A 22,006-nucleotide genomic window follows, 5' to 3' on the forward strand; every position below is an offset into this window, starting at 1 on the left:
GTTGAACGACCTTTGAGCTGCAGTGAATGTTGGGTGGGGGGGGGGTGCGGGGGAATGACAGCGGGCGATAGTGCTGCGCTCTAACGTGCAAATAAAAACGACGATACAGGGCGTTACGGCAGCGCTCTGCAGCGGTGAAGTTCCCAAGCTGCTCATCATACGCTCCTGAAAAACGTAGAGTAAATCCTATCCACTCGCGACTTCTATAAAGTACCTATATGTATTCAAAGCTGCTACGGTCTGATCCCCGACAGCCCTGCACTAACAACACAGGCGAGCGTGTGATAAATCACCCAGAAGCGAAAATATTTTACAGATGAATTGTTAAATTAAAAGTTATAATATCTGGTGTGAAATATATAAAAAAATATATTTTCAAGCACGTGAGTTTTTATTTTTATTTTTAATATTCACAATTATTACAAAAAAATTAATGCGTGCGTGCAGTCCACGCGCGACAGAAGTGAAACTTCTTGCTTATTATATTATTAGGTAGGTATAGGTATTTGGCTGAGGTCACAGATCAAATAAATACGTATAACCAAGTATGCAAGTGTACTAGTATGAAAGTGCGCAAGCATGCGTCTCCACCTACACCACGAACCTAACTGGTCACGTTAATGCGATCGAAAATTTCGTAACGCTCGGAAATTTTAGTCCTCTCAGCAAAGAATTTACACTTCAAAATGTTTCCTGAGAGCAGAAGAAAGTGATTTATCGTTTCCACAGTGTTGGTAACGTATGAAACGAACAGGTACGTCGTTCACACTTGGCTAAACCGTCTGGAACTGCTACGTGTAGCAGACTTGGTTCGATGGTTAGGGCGCCGGGGGAAGGTGGGTGTTGGCGAGAGAGGAGGTCGGAAGGGACAGAAGGTGTCAATGTCCCCGGCTGCGCAGGCGACCTGGAGCGCCTGCGCCGCTACTGGATGACGGGCAGCTGCAAGCCGGGCAAGCAGGAGCACAAGTCCAGCGACCCGCTGGCCCTCGAGCAGTTCCTGTCCGCCTTCCTGCTGCTCATGTCGGGCATCCTGCTGGCCGCGCTGCTCCTGCTGCTCGAGCACGTGTACTTCAAGTACGTGCGCAAGCACCTCGCCAAGACGGACCGCGGCGGCTGCTGCGCGCTCATCAGCCTGGTGGGTCCGCTGCGTCCGACCCCGCTGGGGTCCGCGTTTAGCTGTAGCAAACCGCATGTATTCGGTACTGGGTAACGGGTGCGCCATCCGGTAACGAGTAACGAAACGTTACACACGGCTGCATCTCGTTACTCGCATTTTTCCTATGTTTTACGCATGCGCGCGCATATTCGATGAATTTACGTTACAAAGAACGATGTTTGTTTATTAAGTAAAGTATAATTTGGAAATTCGACCAAGTTTTTTTACTGTTTATTAAAGGCATTGTGTGTGTGTAGACAAAGTTTGAGATTGGAACAGAAACAACGTAAGAAAGTATTTTTTACAAATAAGAGATATGTATGTTTTTGTATTTTACTATCGCGTATTTTCACGTTTTTTTGGTTCTTATCTTAAAAGAGATAATATAATAAAGCCGCTCTAATGAGATTTAAAAGATACTTGTTTAATAAAAACTGTTAAATATCAAATATTGTTAATAGTTTATATTCTATTTGTTATTATTTACGCGACGTCATACTGTACGCGTACGTAATACGACTCGATTCGTTGCTGCATGTTATGCGGTATCAGAAGTAACGAGTAACGATACGATAGTAACGAGTACTAATTGTTATAGTAACGAATACATACGGGTACCCTTTTTTCGTTACTTTTACACCTCTAGTCGCGTTCCAGGTCCTTAGGGATCGTCCATTAATCACGTGAGGCTCGAAAAGGGGGGGGGGGGGGGGGGGGGTCGGGAAAAATCACGAAATATAACTAGAGGGGGGGGGGGGGGCTGTAGAGAGATATCACGTGTATTTATTTTTTTCGCGCGATTTCTACTAAACCGAAAAGCGACGCGTGACCTTGACTCGCCGTAGCCTGGCAACAATATCCCCGCCCGCCACAACATGAACCACCCGGCTCGGCTTGCCAGTCGCCAGTAAGACTGTGATTTTGGCGCCGAATACATGCGTATAGCACATATAAGCCTTTCCTTTATTATTTTTATGCCAGTGAGAATAAGCCTGCAACCTTAATGTGTGTCTGGACATTTTTATCACTGTGCTTAATTTTCCAGAATTAAATTAGATTATACCTATATTTAAAGATAATATTCTGAAAATTTTAAAAATATTTTGTACCAAAAAAATACACGTGATTTATTAGGGGGGGGGGGGGGGGGTGTTAGTCTGAAACCTCACCACAAATCACTAGGAGGAGGGGGGTTAAAAATTTGCTATAAAAACATCACGTGATTAATGGACGACCCCTTATTGTACATTCACTTCATGTATTCACTGGCCCACAGCTGCGGCCGATCGGGAAACACTCCCAAAGGCAAAAATAACTTGCAATAACCTCAGTAGGTAACTATACCCTGATGATGGCGACTGCAATGTCGACCAAAACGTCGTTGATATATATATTCGCCTTGGACGCGGCTACAACCCAGAAGCCAAGCTACTTCAATTATATTTACAATGCATATTTTTTTGAATAATTAGCTGGAAAAGGTTGAATTATTAACTTTTTTTTTGTGCAGAGTGGATAAGGAGAACCAAATAGAAAAAACAACTGAAACATTTTTGGGTCAAAAACCTTTACAATCATAAAAAGCATAAAGTCCAGGAAAATTTAAATATTTTTTTTCTTGAAATAAATTAAACCATATCACATAGCAGTTTTATATTCCATTCATTTCTTCTCGTCAATACTGCACAAAAACATTAAAAATTCAACTTTACCAGCTAATTATGCATAAAGTATGCGATGTATATTTATTAATTTTGTTAAAGATCAGCCACTCAAAAAATCGGAAGGTTTAACCGTGTTTAACGCTAATAAAAAATAACGACCTGCAACGGGACATACAGTCTTATACAGCGAGTCTTTGAGTACTCGCTAAAGGTGTGTAACATCTAACCTCGATGCCAAGGAAATTCATTAGTCCTCATGTTGCAAATACACTTATAATACGAAACTTGAACACGAAATATAAATTAGAATTTTTTATAAAATCCCGAGCACGACAAATATAAAAAATGTGTTTTAAACTACATTACTTGACGCTAATCACACGTAATTAAGCGCCCACCGCTATAATTCGTTGCCGGAGCAGCTACAGCGACTATTAAATCGTTCGACTGCAGAGCGAAAGGTTAGACTAATTAATGAAATGGCTCCATTAAAATCGAAAAATACTTAAAAAAAAAAAAATACTAAACTGCGGTTTTAACCTGATTTTAGACACATAATTGTATTATAATACTGTCGTTTTTGTTAAAATTCATTATAAAGTTAATACTCTAAAGTTTCCCTTTGGGTTTGCGAATTTTGGTTTAGCGACATCCGCCACAGATTTTAGTTATATGCGACTTCCGTTCCATTCATGAAATTATTCCTACCGATTGCTGTGTACCGACAGTGGCGTAGCCAGAATTTGTGTAAGGGGGGTGTTAAGAAGCATGCCCCCCCCCCCCCGTATTAAAGCAGGTGGTCCGGGGGTCCTCCCCCGGGAAAATAAGGATTTTAAGGTGTAAAATAGTGCTATTTTAGCAGTTTTCGGTTCTTAAATTTAAATATTGTAATAGTAAAAATTCTATTAATTTTAATATGAAATTGTTTGAGTGATGAATAAGAAATGAATTAAAGATTTGGTGCTACGGGGGGGGGGGGGGGGGGTTGAACCCCTAAACCCCCCCCCCCCTGGCTACGCCCCAGTGTACCGAGATCTCAGATGTTACATATCAAATTATTTATCGTTTCGTGTGTAACCTAGTGATGGTATTGAGGAAGGTTCTTTTAGAGTTCCGTTCACCATTGGGAACCAGCCTCCAGTGTGTTTGTTGGGTCGTGGCGTGCGCAGAGCATGGGCAAGTCGCTGACGTTCCGCGGGGCGGTGTTCGAGGCGCAGGACATCCTGCGCAACCACCGCTGCAACGACCCCATCTGCGACACGCACCTCTGGAAGGTCAAGCACGAGCTGGACATGGCGCGCATGAAGATCCGGCAGCTGCAGAAGGAGCTCGAGTTCCACGGCATCCGGCCGGCCGGCAGGTGCGCCGAACCTGTCCTCTCTCCTAAATCCTTTCCCTCCACCTGGCCTTCTTCGTCAGGGGCACGAGACCTTGGGATCATAGCTGCTTCAGCTTGCACATTCTAGGTTACATCCCAACAGTCGTCCTTTCTCGTCCCTCGCCATTCTTCCTTCAAGTGGCATGCAACCTTGAGGTTGCAGCTTATGCATTGATGCTCGCTGATTGAGCTTGTGTCTTCACGGTTACATGCCATCAGTGAACCCTTCTTACTTCCACCTTTCTTATCCCTCACCATTCTTCCTTACAAGTGGAAGGCAACATTGAGTTCGCAGCGAATGGATTTGTGCTCACTTCTTGTCCGTGTGCCTTCAAGGTTATATGCCAACAGCTCACCCTTCCTTTTCCTCATATCATCTGTCATTATGTTGCATACGATCTTAAGGTTGAAGCATATGGATTGCTGTCATGAGTTAAACCTTTTTACCTCCACCTTTTTCATCCCTCGCCATTCTTCCTTCAAGTGGCATGCAACTTTAAGGTTGCAGCTTATGCATTGGTGCTTGCTGCTTGAGCTTATATCTTCAGTCTTACATTCCATCGGTCAGACCTTCTTACTTCTACCTTTCTTTTTCTCCACTCATCCTTCTGCAAGTGGTATACAACCTTGAGGTCGCAGCATATGGTTTGGCGCTAGCTACTGGGCCTTGTGTCTTCACGGTTACATGCCATCAGTGAACCTTTCTTACTTCCACCTTTCTTATCCCTCACCATTCTTCCTTACAAGTGGAAGGCAACATTGAGTTTGCAGCGAATGGATTTGTGCTCACTTCTTGTCCATGTACCTTCAAGGTTATATACCAACAGTTCACCCTTCTTACCACCACCTATGTTTTCACTTACCATTCTTCCACCAAGTGGCATGCAACCTGAGGCTGCAACGAATGGTTTAAGCCCACTGCATGACCATGCACACTTTTAAAATTAATGGTTATAAGACAGCAATCTACCTCTTTCACTTCCTTACCTCATGCCTATCTTTTGAGCTTTTTTTTTTTTATCTAAATTGTTTTTCTAAACACTTTATTCCAGCACCTTCTTTTTCGGAACTTATTTCCCCACCCTCCCTCAATGAGGCAATAAGGCTTTCTTCTTGGCCTTGAATTATATTGCACTCAAGGTAACATGCCAAGATAAGCTTACAACCTTCCTCCAATGGTTACGAAGTGCACAGGGAAATGATTGATTAGTGAAATGATTGATTAGCGATGCTTTAAACCTTGCAAACTAGCATGCGCTTGTGTCCGAGGGCATGCACCAAGAATGTATGACGAGACTTTTTTTTTTTCAAACCGTCCTTCTGTGTGCAGCGATTTGCCTGGGCCTCGCTGCATGACATTGAATACTCGCGTGTTCAAAAGTGATTTCGCAAAACTCTTTCAAGTGGTCGTCGAGTACGCAGTGAATGAGCCAGTCCTCTCGGAAAACAATCAAGGATGGACAAGCATCCAATGATGCATTCTTAGTACTATTTAATTCAGGGGTGGATCCAGAGGGGGGAAGGCACGGGGGTACGTTATCCTCCCCCCCTTCCTCTAGGAAGGAAAATATATGCTCTGGGTAATATGACTTTCGAATAAATAAACACGTATTATACTAGGTACAGACTATTAGTGGCCCCCTCCCCATGATTCAATCCTGGATCCGCATCCTGATTGAATTCACCTGGTCCTAACTACAGGCAAGTAATATAGCATGATATTATAAAATATTCCACTGCGGTTCATTACCGAATATCATTTAATAACCCTGATTTAGTGAAATGTGATAATTTTCCCATGTTAACAATTAAACTTTTTTTTTTAACTTCTGCAGTTTGAAACAATTCAGGCGAATTATTTACATCAGACAAAACTTTAATATTTTGATCTTCAGTTTTTTTTGTTATCATTGTTAATTATTTAATAGACGAAATGTGCGGAACTAATAATGATTTTATTCAGATACCAACAACACATTCCTGCTTAATATTTTCTGTAAAAATTCAAGTATTTAGATTCAATATTAAAATAAGAATAAATTCACAGAATCGTTTTAAAATCTAACTGGAATGTGAAGTAAGCATATCTTCAAGCATCAATTAAATTTCAAACAAAGCAGGACACTATTAGCTAGCTCATTGTTTGTTGCTTTTATCTTTGTGATCAATCAAAGCTGACTTGCTCAAGAGAAATCGAAGAACGTTACTACAACATCATTGAACTTCAAGTTTTAGGCTTTGAAAAACTATGGTTCGAGCCACATTTAGGCCCAAGGAAGAAGCATCCATCTGGATCTGAGAGTGTACTGATAAAAATCTGCATGTCGACACATTCTTCGTGGTATTAACAACATCCATATTTTCCATAAAATATTCTTCATTACTATTAAACCTGATCGCATGAATATGATAAATCCTGTATTCTTAAATCTGATTATGGCTTGCTAAATGCTTGGTATTTTTACTTTATTGAATTCAATGCTTTAATTACATCGTTCCTTTACTACTTATTACCTAAAAGATTTAAGTTTATTTGCATCAAAGAGAACGTCTAATATTTACTGTTTAGCAAAATGATCTTTGCATCTTGGAAGATACTTTAATCACATAATGCTTATGTATGGTTTTAAACTTTACTTTGTAACATTTTGAATTTTTCTGTATGGTGTAACTGTGATATGGTGAGCTTTGTAAATTTTTAATAACATCTAGCATGTTAAATAATTTATTGTGTGTTTTTCCACTTCTTTGTTATTTTGTCTCTTGCATCAAGCTTTACATAATCTTACGTATTGCATGCTCAGTTGACATCCTTTACAGTTTGGTATTGCAAAAATTGGAGACAATGTATTTTGTAAAGAGTTGCTAAAAATTACTGCCAATATTTCATTGAATCATTTTGCATAGTCGGCTTTTTCATAGAAATTGTATGACAAAAAAGCAGAATATCGGCCCGTGCTTTAAGTACTGCAATTGTTTTGTTTAAGAAAACACTACGATCTTATCTAAGAACTTTGCAATTCATGTCCACTAAATTATTAACATCATCACTGTAAGCCTAAATTTAACTTAAGTTAATCAGTTTTTACCATTCAACGTATGAAAGGTCAGTAAGAAATTAAGTAGTAATTGTTGTAGTTGCTGAATCAATTACATTTATAACACGTGTTTATATTTAATTTAATTTTTTTATTTTTTCAATAATGCGCATGATCGTTTTGTAGCACATCACTTTCTCTCTACACAATAACTATTTTGTCTGGATATTAGATGTGCTCTCTCACCGTTAGTCGTTTATTTGAATCATAATTCTAATTCATAAATTATTGTTATTTTTTATTGTTTACGATTTTAAGAAAGAAGTTTATTTTAATTTTTCCAACTTTTTATGTAGTTAAATATCAATGTTAGCATGATAAATGTCCCTGAGAATGTTCCTATTTCCATTTCTAAAGACTAATAGCTCTTTTCGTTTTGCTAATAATTCGTCGCAAATAAATCACGAAATGTCTGATAATTCACATAACAACTATATTGATGGCATTAAATTTTGTTTTGCTGAAAGCATAAAATAATTTCGATTCTTAAATAAATTACAGTCATCATTCAATTAAAGATTAGAAAAATGCATTTAAATATTTTATTGTGTCAAGTTAACTTCACAAAAATAATAAAAGAGATTTAAAATTCTGATTTCTTTTTGCAATTTCAAACATTCATTTAATTTTATATTTAAATTAAGTAATTCAATATCATTCAAAATGTAAATAGTTACTATAAATTTTGGGAATTTCTAGAATATTTATACAATGATATATGTTTATTTCAAGTAATATAATTTATATTCATAATTTCCAGCAGATCACATTTTTTAAGCACCAACATTTTTTATCACTAAAGCACACCCTGGTGAAAATAACAAAAATTGTAGGTATCAGTTTTTTTATATTATAAATCATGGAAGCAGTTACTTTAAATTTGCACGATTTGCTGCCCTTTCAACTTAAATTTTAACACAATGCTTTTAAAACCACAAATATAAGCTTTTATCAAAATTTACTTTGAAGTATTCGTAAGTCTTCTGGCCAGGGCACTTGATAACCTATTTAATTCACATAAAATACTGTTTCCGTGATTTTTTCAGCATAGTAAGTATTGCAGGATTTCTCTGTCGTCTGAAGTTACTTGGCTTGCGGGTTCTTGCCACTTCAAAGTTAAAATTTACAGTAGGAGACAGTGACCCTGAATATGGTAACTGCGATATTTGCCGAAACGTCGGCGATACCTTGAGGCCTTCGAAGCAACAAGAACTAACAGTTCGAAAAAAAGAAAACATTGCAAATTTCTAAAAACCAACAAAACTACGGGCTCTAGCGTGAGCTATTTTTTTTTACCACGCTACTTTGCATCGCTCTGCAAGTAACACGGTGCATTCATTGCTCAGTCTTGCTTTCAAAAGATACGGGATTAGTATAGGAATGGGGCTGCAGGCCGTGGAATTTATTGCAGACCCGTCCTCTTTAGTCAGGTCTTACGATTTTTATTCAAGAAATAAATTTGACCAAAGGATTTCTGACACTGACTGCAACTAAATGGTTTTTGGCAAACACCCAAAATATACTCATCCCTCTCATATCGTTTAGCTTTTTTTTTATCAATGTTAACTCCTTGCTACATTATTTACAGTGATGTCCTTTTGATAAAAAAAAAATACATGATCCATGTTAGCTTCTGCGACTAATACCAGATTCAAACTGAGAGTATTAATTAGAACCTGATACATAAATGGAATTCTTAATATTTCGTCAGCGAGAGTTCATTTTCAATTTTGGAAGACTCATTACCAAGTTGTTCTGCTCCTCAACAAAAGATGTTGCCTCATGATGTACGGAGGTAAATTTTATTTATGTTTCATGTGGGATGTGGGATGCTCACTCATGATGATAATAAAAGGAGAGCTTCCTTAGACATAAATGAAAAGGAAGTTCGTCTTCATGATAGTGTTTCTCAGCTATCTAAAGACATAGAAATTGACTTAATAATGAAATTATTTTGTTTGAATTTCACAAAATAAAAATATATTTTAAGTGCTCATTTGGTAACAGGAATTCACTAAAAAAGAGAATCTCTCAATAAAATTTTAGATCAATACGAAAAAAATTACAAGCAAAGATTGTTTTCTCAGGAATAACCAGAAACACTTGGAGAAAACCAACAAAATATTGACAGGAATAACCAAGAGCACACGGAAAATACCAACAAAATATGGAAATGAATAATCAGGAGCTCTCGGAGAAAACTAACAGGAATCTTGAAAACCCAGCTCAGTAATATTACATTTAGACAATTAATATATATATGTAGTATGGTATGCATAATAATATGTCTAGCATATAACTGTTACAAATATTAATAGGCATTATAAGATTATAGCTTTACTAGGCATATTATAACTTCAAATACACAAACATATAACCAAAAGCATTCATTTATCTGGATTTTCCAGACTTGTGTTGGTTTGTTGAAAAATTACCTATTTTCATGTTCGCGAAAAGTGCAATGATAAGGAGTGGGGTGTTAGATGTAGGAAAGTCTTAGAATCAAATATGGCGAAAAGCCTTAGAATCCAATATGGGGAATCCTAAACTTTGTAAAAAAAATGGCGGATACATGTTGGCTGCCGCGGTAAAGATCAAGTTTAAAGGTATAGGTCAAAGGTCAAGGTCATACAAAATGGCCGCCGTGATGTCACAGTCCAAGATGGTGGACACAATCAAAAATCCACACAATCCACAGCCTGCAGCCTGTCCCCAGAACCTTCGACGGATCAACTTCACCTGCAGTTTCATTACAAAAAAAATTATTAACATATGTATACGACTTACGGTGTAAATAGTTCAATTAAACACATCCGTATTGGATACTTTCTCTATCATGTGCAATAATAAATTCTTTCATCTCCAACCAATTTCAAAAGCGAATACCAGTCTTGGAGTAGGTACTTCAGAAACTTAGTTATGTAGGTATGGAGTTCCGACTCACATTACTGTATTTCCTCATTAATTTCTGCGAAGACGTTCAAATATTTTTCAAATGAATAATCTTATTTTGCTCCCGTTGGACTCGTGATGGTTATTTTCGCCAGGGCACGTTCACTTTCTCACCTCCCCCTGCATGGCGTAATGCTCGGCCACTGGTAAGCACGATTAACAATGCCTCTACAGGAAGAAGAGTCAGGCCCCTTCCTGTTGGGCAACCTGCTTGGCTCGGGACGAGCCCATAGGACGGGGAGCACCGCCCCCTCCCAAGTAAGTGCACCAATCACAGAGTGCCGTCACACTGCCGGTAGGTCGCTGGTTCGGTCCCGGAGACCCTCCGGTTTCTGGGTCTCTTGGCGTGTCAGAGGATCGATGTGTACCTCTCAGATGTTTTAAAATTAATATTTCTGATTACAATGCGAAAGGCTATATATAAAATAGGTTGTTGGTACGTATGTATGTACACCGTTTGACCAATCGCCATAAAAGTTGGCACATCGAATTTTTTTCATGGAGAGGGTTTCTATGCTCGCCATTTTTTTTTGTAACTCGCCGCTAGATGACGCTGCAGCGCATCAACTTACAACTGTTCAACCGCTCGCCATGAAAATTGGTACACATATATTTTTGAAGAAGGAGAATATTTCCGCAATATCCATTTTGCTATAACTCGCCACTAGATGGCGCTGCAGCACATCAACTTCTAAACCGTTCAACCGTTCGCCATGGGTAAACAGAAAATCATAGGTCATAGACGTACAAACAGGAATTACGTGTCAATTCTATATGTCCACCACACTTTCGTGTAGCACTATCCAGTTTGCTTTAACTCGCGCACAATATATCACCCTGTGTTCAGCCCGGGCAATGCCGGGTACTGCGGCTAGTCTCATATAAATTTGTGTAAACCAAGTAAATATATATATAAATATATATATATATATATATATTCGTAAATTTTAAGAGAAAACCATAAAATGCAGGTTACGCCATAAAAATGAAGTAAACAACACGTCATGCTCATATTAATCAAGCTCGTGGGCCCCAAAAAAATCAATAGCAGAAAAAACGTACCGACCAAATTAAGGAGGACCTTGTAGTGAGTATTAGCTGGCATAAATTAAAAAAAAATAACATTAACTTGCTGGCGCTTTTAATGCGAGAAAAGAGCCAAATGAAGACAAATACATATATACCCCTCGTGGTTGCATGGCCTGTAGTTGGGTTCAGCTTTAAATATGTTACAACTTAAATATACCAAACTATAAACTGAAATTAAATACTTTATAATATTATGTTAATAACGATCGACATAAATCACTAAATGACCGTGCACGGCGCTGCAAAAAAAGAGAATGCTGTATGTTATCAAATAACCATCTAAACAAATGACTAAACTGTTTAACATAAAAAAGTAGAAATTATTTAAACAATTATATTCTATAAAATATATTTTCTGTTTTTCCAAATTTGTACGACGTAAAGTTATTATTTTTTAAAGATGTTCTAAATGTACATTTATAGGTGTGGGCTACAGTTCAAAATGTTTGCTAGCTAGACCAATGAAGAACTAAACTAAAATTTAAAAAAAAAAAAATTAAAGTCTCCAAGTTCCTGGTTTGTTCTGGAACTACACACTTGTGTTACCAACCTGACAGGTTCTTACGAGAAAACTTACCAAATTCGTAAACTGAATATCAAAACTTATAAACTTAAATATACAATTAAATAAAATTAGAGGAAGTAATAAAATAAATCTAGAAAAAAATACAACCTAAGAAATAAATTGCATATTTTAAGATTGAAAAAAAAGGAGGGGGAAAATTAAACGTTAACCAGTAAGTGGTACCCGCTACAATTGAATAGATTCACATCTCATCTCAATTCATCGACACTCCCCCAGGCAGATAATCCCATTTGGGCATAATCCTGGTTAGGAGGAAGATGGTTCTTTTACATGCCTGACACTGTTACCAGAGTCTGACATGGGTTCCTAAAACCGAGAAAGGGATACGCCATTTCTAATCGCGGCATGTTACTGAGAAGTGCCCAGCTAGGTCGAGAGGTTGAGGAGACCCATCCCAACTTCGGCCCCACCGATGCACCCTCAGCTCCGCCGTCCACCCCCAGACCTCCACAGAGCTAACCCCCTCTGAGGGATCTGAGTAGCAACGACACGGAACCATACCTATCACATCCCTGGGACCCCTCGGTCACCCAGTTACTCGTGATCCAGCTGAGGCCTATCCAACCTCTACTAGCTCAGCAGGCTAGTACCCGAGCTTAAGCAGCTCAACACTTCCACTCGTCAACAGGGTGGGGACCCTTCGGAGTGTTCTCCAAGCATAGGAGGACCACTACCACCACGTTTTCCTACTCCAATCCTGATCCTGAGCCATTAGAGGAAATCTCAGCAGGGAACTATCACAGTAAAGGATCAGTCCCGTGGCACCCTTCATCTTCAGGTATAGTGTTTTCCCAGGCAGCCTCATCGCGAGAGAGCACCCCCTAATCCGGACTTGGATGACCTTGAGTGCTTCAATATCAGCATCTCCCCCGCCCGCAGGTTACAGCTTTGCCAGAGCCTGGGTAGGTAAGGTAACACCAAACCAAGGATTGCCTTAATTGCCGACTCTTGGACTATCCACCGCCCGAAGGTTACAGCTTTGCCAGAGCCCGGGTGCCCGGACAGGGAGCGAAACCCCGCCACGCTGCCGCCCTTCGCTGTTCCATATGCATACTGGATTCTTCACATTGAGTCCGATGCTTTGAGACACCACCTAGGGTTTGGGGGTCCCGCTACAAGTGGATCGAAAGAAAAAAAAAATAGGGGAAGGAAATGCGTATCATTGGGGCGCACTCAATGTGGTTTAAAAAAAAATTTTGGACGCGGAATTTTTCTTTATGAGCTTTGTGTGTTTAAAATATGCTGACCAGAAGTGCTGACTTGCGATACGTACAGGAACAACCGACATTGATATGACTGATGTTTTAGAACAGTTTCTGTGTACCAGGTCCGTGCCGAGCCGAAACTATTTAAGTTCAGTAGGGCTCCGCCTGATGTGTGGTTTGTGCCTTTCCGTTCCCAGCAACACGTTTCCCTTCTGAATACGGAGTCCAGGCTCGAAAGACGTATAGCCCGCTCTGTACACGGAGCTGTTTTAAAAGTTGTAACAAGTAATCCTTTTCTTTGTAAATTGCTGTAATCGTTCGAAAAAAAACAGCTTTCTGTTTACAAATTTCAATTTCAGACGAAGATACGCGAGTTCAAAATGTGACCAGCCGAGCAAGTGACGACCACTCTGTTGACTCCGCACTTTATCGTTCCAAAAACACCGCCAATCTTCGGTAGAGTGTGTTAATTCTGGCAGCGTGAATTTGAGTGCCTGCGATCAGATTTTCGAGTGAATGTGAATTACTATTGGGCCTGCTTAATTTTCTGCAATACAATAATGACATTATATTACCAGAGAACCTTTAATCAAATTGATACTTCATAGAATAAAACGCTAAACTTTATGTGAAAATCACTCCAGGGGTCATCATATTAAGGTTTTGCTACGGATTTAAATAAAATGTCAACTGGAATTTTAAAAAAATATCTCTATTAATTTACGTTGCGAATATTAATGCCAAAAATATTTGTTTATCATTTACTTCTTTCATTCAATTTATAAATATGAAGAATAGTTCTACAATAGAAGATAATTTAAAAGAGAAACGATAAATATTTGGAGTCAAAATTTAATATCTTTAATTTTATTTTTAAAAAAAATTATTTACCCAAACTTTAGGTACTTAAATCAATTTTTTTTATGCGATTGGTTCATTTATTTTCAACGAATTAAAGTGCAACGTGGATTTAAAAAGAAATATATTGTAAATGAGATGTTAGTCTTCATTTTTTTTTCTTGTTTTAAAATTTGGATCCCATACGTACACTTACTATAAAACAGTTTGTGAGACACTTATCATTAAATTTGATATATACTCTTATTTCAGTATGACCGAAGTAACTGGAACATGTAATTAACATATAGAGTAAAGATGAAACTGTAATTGAATTTCGTGAATGCAAGAAAATTTAACTTGTATTGAATATTGAAATATTGTAGTATCCTATACTAACCCCGTCTAACGTTCACATCCATAAACATGAATAGGTATTTAGGGTTTTAATGACTTGTCTTTCTTTTGAAAACAGTATTATAAAATTGACATTTATCGATAACTTTTTATTTGGGCTCTGACTTAACATATAGTACCAAAAATAACCTATAACAAAATGCGTGTTGAAAAAACATATTATATATTAAACGATTGGTCATTTAACATATAAATTTACATTAAAAAAATAAATGGCCAATAAATTTACATAAAATAAATTTACATAAAAACCAAGGCACTCAAATAAATGACTGCTGAATTTCACAGTATACCGTACTTAAATGGTATGTTAGTCAGTTTCCATTTGAATGCTCTAATAACCTTAAAAAGCATGGGTAGTTATATTTGAAATTGTTTCTTTGTCCTCGGGTTATTATCCTACTGCTATTTTAAGATAATTTACTGTTATTTACTAGATTGGTAACTGATGTCTGTTTTGATATGTTCCAACACCCAGTTGTAGTTATGTGTTGTAAGCATAAAATGTAAGATATCTATAGTAATATAATAGAGTAATACATAATTTGCGTTTCACTAAAGCAGATTAATACAATTTTAACTTTATTATATATAAATAACTATCTCATTCACAGAACTCACTATAAAAATAATATTATTTTTACAAGAAAATTTTGAAGTGAAAAGATGGTAACACTTAAATATTTTAAAAATATTAGCCAAAAAATATTAAAATATATAGGCCTACAAAGGCAGCAATAAAATAATGTGTTATTATTTAAATATTTGAAATTTAATAAATATAAGTATAATTTAAACATTTTTAATTTTACTAGGCTTACAGCTTTTCCCACAAGCTTTGCAGAATGTGCATGAGAAAATATAGCATGCTGAATAAGTAACATAAAATTACTTTACTGGTGATGCTTGCATTTCGCACTATAATATAACTTGTGTGTGATTATAATTAATTAAAAGTTAAGATTGGTTAACTAATTGATATACTCATAAGCAGCTATTTATATCACAATAAATTAAACTTATCGCAAAACCGTTCTCGCTGCGTCACATATTTTCTCATCATAAAAAGTAACAGAACAATTTCTCTTTTTCCTTTGTGGTGTATTGCTGTAACGATTCTTCGTATCAGTTTCAGCCTTGAAAGCTACTGTTAAATATTTTTGTACTGTCTCTGAAGAAAACCACGAATGAAAATAAATCCCCATTAAGTAACTTTAGTTATGAAATAATTTAATAACATGATTTAAAAGAACATCAGGGTAACCACCTTAAACCATCATTATAGAACTTGAAGTGATATATTTTGGTCTAAGTAATTTACATGACAAATGCCAAAATGTTAAATTTTAGTTAGTAATATTTTTAAATTATATTTTCATATAAAGAATTTGGCAATCTCCAATCAAATGAACGTATTTTTTTTTCATTTTTTCCACCTGGGAATCGCTCCGTACCTGCCGGCAGCCAATAGATTTACACAAACTATCCCCCCCCCCCCACCGCCGTAGCCTCATCACACCCTTCCTTAATTTGTCATACCCTCATATCGATCTCGACATGTCGGCCTCAATTTGTCAACCTTAAGCTTCACCCTCGAGAAGTTAAACCAAAATTTGATTTCAATATTACCCTCCAACATACCTAATAAAACCTATCTTCACATCGTCATGTCACACAGCCTTGCCGTCTCTGCAGTAGGAGTTTGTAACGGTCGCCGAAAACACACATGCTTAGTGAGTGACTGAGTCGTTAGAAGGGTTCCCCCCGGAGGGAAGGGTAATATTGAAGGTCACAGGTGAATGGTGAGTCGTTGCGATTACTATGTGTAAAAGGACAAAAACTCGTGTGTGGTATCTGGGTGCCCCAGCAAGTTCCATGGTCAACTATACAGGAAACGTTTGTAACTGTCGCCAAAAACGCACATGCTTAGTGAGTTACAGAGTCATTCGAAGGATCATGGGGGGGAGGGTTGCAGGCTAATGGTGGATGGTTGCGATTACCATGTGGAAAGACTTAACACACGTCGAGGGCGTCCTGGTTACCCTCCATGCTCCATGGACGTCTCTGCAGTAAAAACTTGTGATTGTAGCCGAAAACACAAAAGCTTAGTGAGTTACACAGTCACCTGATGAGTTATGGAAGTGGGTCTCAGACAAATGGTGGGTGGTTGTGATTCCCACGTGGAAAGGCTTAACACTCTTCCAGGGCGTCCGGGTGACCTTCCATGCTCCATGGACGTCTCTGTGGTAATAACTTGTGATGATCATCCAAAACACACACGCCTCGTAGGGTCATGGAAGAGGGGTCACAGGCGAATGGTGGGTGGTTGCGATTCCCACGTGGAAAGGCTTAAATCTCGTCCGGGGTGACCGTGTGACCCTCCGTGCTCCATGGACGTCTCTGCAGTCAGAACGTGTGATGGTCGCGAGTGACTGAGATGTGAAAGGAGGCGCGGTGGAGGACTGACTGTCTCGGCGTGCTCCTGCAGGTTGCTGGACGCCGGCGAGGTGATGAAGACCAGGGACATGACGAGGAACCACGTCACGTCCACGGAGTTCTCCAGCAGGCTGCAGGCCGGCGCGCAGATGTTCAGGTGACTGCAGCCAAACACCGCTCGTAAAGATCCAGGGATCAATGTCTCTTAGATTACGGGCTGGTCACAGACGGTGAGGGGATGCGAGATGAGAATGCGTCATGAGAAAACCCACAAGCTTAGGGCAATGTCTTGTCACGTTTGCTTCTTTGAGAAAGGTCCTGGTCCGGAACCCAGCAACAATCGGAACTGGAATGCCTCGGGGGCATATGAGTGAAACGACCACTCAATTACCGTGGTCTCCAAACACTGTGAAGCTCAATACAAGACACTCTACCTGTCCGGAATGGTGAAACTTTGAAACATAGATTCATCCGGGGAAAAAAATTATGTAAAAATTACAGAAATAATACTGTTGTACTGGTGTTACCAGCGAACTTCCGAAAATATGAACTTATCTTATCTTATTTGAGCAACAGATATTAAATATAAAAAGTTACTTTGATTCCTGACATGTAGCGAGGCAGCGCCAATTTAGCTTTACGAAAATTTTTAACCTTTTAATTGTGTTAAAGCATACACAAGGAGCATGCAAATAACTGCCGCTAGAAGCGTATTTACAGTTGTTTATGCAGATGTAGCTGAGTATCCGATACTGAAACTAACAGTAGTTGTTAAATTCATCAAGCTTATCTTCACTTATTTAAAATCAACCTTTGAGAAATAACTTTCTGTAAACACTCTGGTAAATACACAGTTAAATAAGCAGTATATTAAGAAAATAAGTTTCACTATTTAAAGAATTGAAAATATTCCTTATTTATATATTTTTTCTTTTGTGCACTTTAAGGTTAAATTGAGGGTAATAAAACAATTTGGTGAATATTTTTTAAACTAATATTGAAGGGTCACTATAATTTGAGTATTTTTTTATACTTGTGATTGAGCGCTAATGCCTTTTCGCTTCTACGCATAAGGCAGCGGCGTGTGTGCAGAATTTTTATTATTCTGCATCCCAACTATTGGACATTAAAAGTGTTAAGTGGCGCATGTCTACTTCCATTTGTTTTCATTCAAAAAATGTAAGTTAAAATCAACCTGCAGTATAACAACAGGATATCTACAAAAATCTGGTGAATCAGGACCTTTTAAAAAAACTTTCTAAAAATATTTTTATATAACATGGTGATTTTCATATACAAAATTTAAAAAAAAATTAAAACATGTGCCAATTTTTAGGTTAAAATGCTAGGAACCTTTTCAGAGAATTTTTTCCAACTATTTTTATATTTTCGCTATTATAAACTGAAGTGTGGCGTCAAAAAAAATTAAAGTTAGCAAAAGTCTGCCGAAAATTAAGTGATGACCATTATTTAAGCTTGTGAAGCTATATTAGTGGTGTAACATCAATGAATGAAATTTTGCAGTTGCCACTTCAGCAGCGATATCTACATGGTTTTAAGAACACGGAGGATTAAAGGAAACCTTACCAAATAAAATGTTTGAAATTTCATCTAATTAGATATTTTATTTCATAAATTAATTCTTCTGTGTTATACCATCTATGCAAAATTTCATTACACAAAGTAAAATATGTCTTATACAAGGAATTACTGACCATATTTCATAAGCACAACTTACAGAATAATTTGTATTTAAATATCTTTTGTGACTTATCGATCAGCAGAGAGACTTGAGGTTGCGATTAAGCCCGCCTTACACAATGTTTAATTTATGCCATACCTATCGTCTGTCATCCCCATTGGTTTTAATTAGACATGACAATTAATATGTATATCATTAGAGATACATAATGTGCCAAAAGAAAAACAGCATCCATATTTGCCGACCAAAGCAGCTATATATATTTAGAACTAAACAATTCCTGTAATTTGATCAAATACTGAAATGACACGAAAATTAAGCAGTGAAATCTAAAATTACTTAACCTCAATATTTGTTGTTTTTTCTTCTTTACCTCATTTGTCTAAATGCAAGAAATGTGTCTTAGTATACTGTATATCCAAAATATTCAGTGCTATTTTAAACTTATAAATTGAATTATCCGGCTATGATGATGTTAAAATCGATCCAAAAATAATATAATGGTTGGGATTAGAGCTATGTTGTAGGAACATGCATTTCAACTTAGTGCTGCAGTCTGTTAGTGTAACATAAAATTAGCTTTTCATAGTCGTTTCGCTGTAAAAAGAATTTTTTTTAAAACTTTATGTACAAGTAGCTTACTTGCTGACTTAAATTTTTTGATGTATGGTTTTAAAAAAAGCAATGATTTTTTTTAATGTAAAACAATTTAATGCAAAGCTGTGGTTAAAAAAATATATATTTTTAATTACACTTATCAAAGTGTGAAAGTAAGAAATATAAACAAAAATTCTTAAATGTGATACTAGTAAACTGTGGTTATTCAGTTCTGCAATGAAGTGGTTTAATCACACTCAAATATGTGTGTATATATAATCACATAGTAGTTTCAGTTTACAGGCCCTTGTAGTTGACCTATCCGTAGGGGATTATTCACAAACCAAACCAATGACATGTACTCACAACTAAATCCGTTATTGGTGTCCTAGCGGGTGGTAATCTGATTGGAGAACCAAGGTGAGATATATTCTCGCTGTTCCAAACACATAGAGAAAATAAAGTACTAATAAAAATTATACACTCAATGCTATTGAATCTTCGCGTTCTTTTCTTCAAAATTGTGCTAAAAGATAGCAAACTTAAAAATGAACGCGGTTTGGTCACGCTTCTAATTTAAAATAAACGGGTTGGAAGTTAATTAATGATGTGAGTTATTCCTAACTATTTGTCTAAATGGTATCCTTGTTTTGAGGTATAAAATAAATTGTCAAAATGGGTATAAAATCTGCATTATAAATCATGGATTTGTTTAGTTAGCGTGTGGAGTAGCAGACTTCCACTTTTTATAGGACTTCGTAACGTTTTATTTATCTAATATAACCATGGGGTCATATCAGAATTGTATGGTCTTCTATCATTGTAGTATAACACACAGAGTACGTATCAAATTCATGCATATAACATAAATATTCCAAATACTGAATGAGATTCCTTGGAACTAGCACGCCGATCACTTTCACAACGCCATATTGTCTTCTTCAAAGATTCAGCACATGCAACACGTGATAAAAATTAATGAAAAAATCTGTATCTCGTAGTTAAAAGCAGTAACAAGTTGAAGGTTTCATAAGTTTTAAAAATAAATCAATAAATGTGACCGAATCTTTCAGTACTCGCCTGAGATGTGTAACATCTAACTTCGGAAACGAGCCAATCAAAGTTTTCTCATGTTGCAAACACACTTGTAATACGAAACTCAGACACGAAATTTAACGGTCAAGTTTTTTAAAATAAATGCGATCGTGATAAATATACGCAAATTGTGTTTTCGACTACATTTCTAAATTTGAATCACACCTAGTTTCCACACCTGTGCCACGGCAGCTACGTTGACTATCGAATCATTCCATTTGCAGACCGAAATTTCAAACTATATAATGAACCGGCTCCAATGAAAACGAAAAAGACTTGAAAAAAAAATACTCAACTCCGACTTTGGACCAGATTTTCGACAGATAATTTATATTAAAATACTGCCCAACATGTTAAAGTTAATTAAACGCTTAATATTATAAAGTTTACCTTTGGCTTTGTGAACTTCGGTTTAGCGCCATCCGCCCAAGATGGCAGCACCGTGGTCACACATTTCCGCTCCATGAGACTTCCGTTGAATTCACGAAATTATTTCTTTACCAGAAGCTGTGTACGGAGAGCTAAGATGTTATGATTAAATAAAATGCTTATTATCCTGAATAGCTTGAAAATGTTTTATTTATTTTTCCAAGATTGGATTTAGCGTTGAGATTCGCTATAGAGTGACTTGATGTAGGCTTTTGGACATACGCCATTGAAATGGCGTGCCTGCATCAAGTCATGCACTCCCATTGCACAAATCTTTCAAAGATGACATCGCTATGGAGTGTCCACCCCCCGTGTTCCAGGCCGTGCAGGACCGAGGAGACGAGAACGGAGATCGCGGAGATGGAGACAGTTCTGTGATGGTAGCCGGGGCGTCCTTGCAGCTCCATCTGGTCACGTGACCGGCGAAGCAACCAATCCCAGTGAAGGAAGGGCCGGAAGCTCCCACCTGGCCAGTCCCGCCCAGCTTCCGGTCGACGCGGCCGGTCGAGTTCACAAACAAACAAAAAACTGTTGTAACTGTTCCGCTGTCAGGAGTTCACGCGTCGTCTTTTGTTTTCAGTGGCGTGTGTTTCATGTGCGTGTGCGTGTTTGTGTGTGTGTGTGCCGGAGAGAACATTTCTACGCTTAACTGCCACGGACAATATCGAGTGCTGGCTACAAAAACGCACAGACTACAGTCCTCAAGCAATGAAGTTAACGAAACAGCGGCAATATTTTGAGAAGTGTTCGTTTTAATGTGCGCGTCTTTGAATGAAGGGCTTTCGCGAGTGATACCTTGTTGGAAATTAGATTTTGTCAAACAAAAAAAAAACTACAAAACAAAACAAAAAGTGCTCAACTAATCTAAATGGTGCTACTGACGTGAAACATGAAAAAAATTATGACACTAAGACACTTGCACTTTAGAGGCACGGATGATTGGAATGCTGGCTGTTCTCAAATTCGTGTGTCAAGGTATCAAGATAATAATATATCGCTGTTGTTAAAGAGTAATAAAATTGTTGATGTTTTTTACTGTTAATGTTTTGACTCATAGACTAGAAATATTCATGGACGCCAGCTATCATTAAGTACCTCAGGCAGTAGGGTATAGTGTTGTTCAAATAGTAAAAGTGATAAAAGCAAAAAAAAAAAGAAAACAGGGAAAGTAATGTTTGAGCACAAAGGACATGTGCATAAAAACTAATGAGCTATCTGTGAGATTTTAACGATACCAATTCCATCCAAAATATGAAGTTATCATTTGTAAGAATTACAGGTATGATGTTACTGTAAATTTGCATTCATTTTAGCAGAGACTGTAACATGATGAAATATGATAAGCGAACTAAAAATCATTACATT

At 37.5% G+C, this 22,006-nt stretch overlaps 1 protein-coding gene across 1 annotated transcript in view; it reads left to right on the forward strand.

Annotated features, from left to right (window-relative positions):
• The window catches only part of LOC134534003 (glutamate receptor ionotropic, NMDA 2B), a 159,723-nt gene extending 137,922 nt beyond the window's left edge, over positions 1-21,801 (forward strand). Inside the window, exons 15-19 of the mRNA XM_063371892.1 lie at positions 900-1,135; positions 3,990-4,180; positions 10,423-10,506; positions 16,871-16,975; positions 20,962-21,801. Coding sequence (XP_063227962.1) covers positions 900-1,135; positions 3,990-4,180; positions 10,423-10,506; positions 16,871-16,975; positions 20,962-21,019 — 674 coding nt within the window. The 3' untranslated portion in view covers positions 21,020-21,801. The remainder of the gene's footprint in view (positions 1-899; positions 1,136-3,989; positions 4,181-10,422; positions 10,507-16,870; positions 16,976-20,961) is intronic.
• Positions 21,802-22,006: the final 205 nt, after the last annotated feature.

The sequence above is a fragment of the Bacillus rossius genome, chromosome 7 (genome assembly GCF_032445375.1).
Source record: "Bacillus rossius redtenbacheri isolate Brsri chromosome 7, Brsri_v3, whole genome shotgun sequence".
In the NCBI taxonomy this organism is placed as follows: domain Eukaryota; kingdom Metazoa; phylum Arthropoda; class Insecta; order Phasmatodea; family Bacillidae; genus Bacillus; species Bacillus rossius.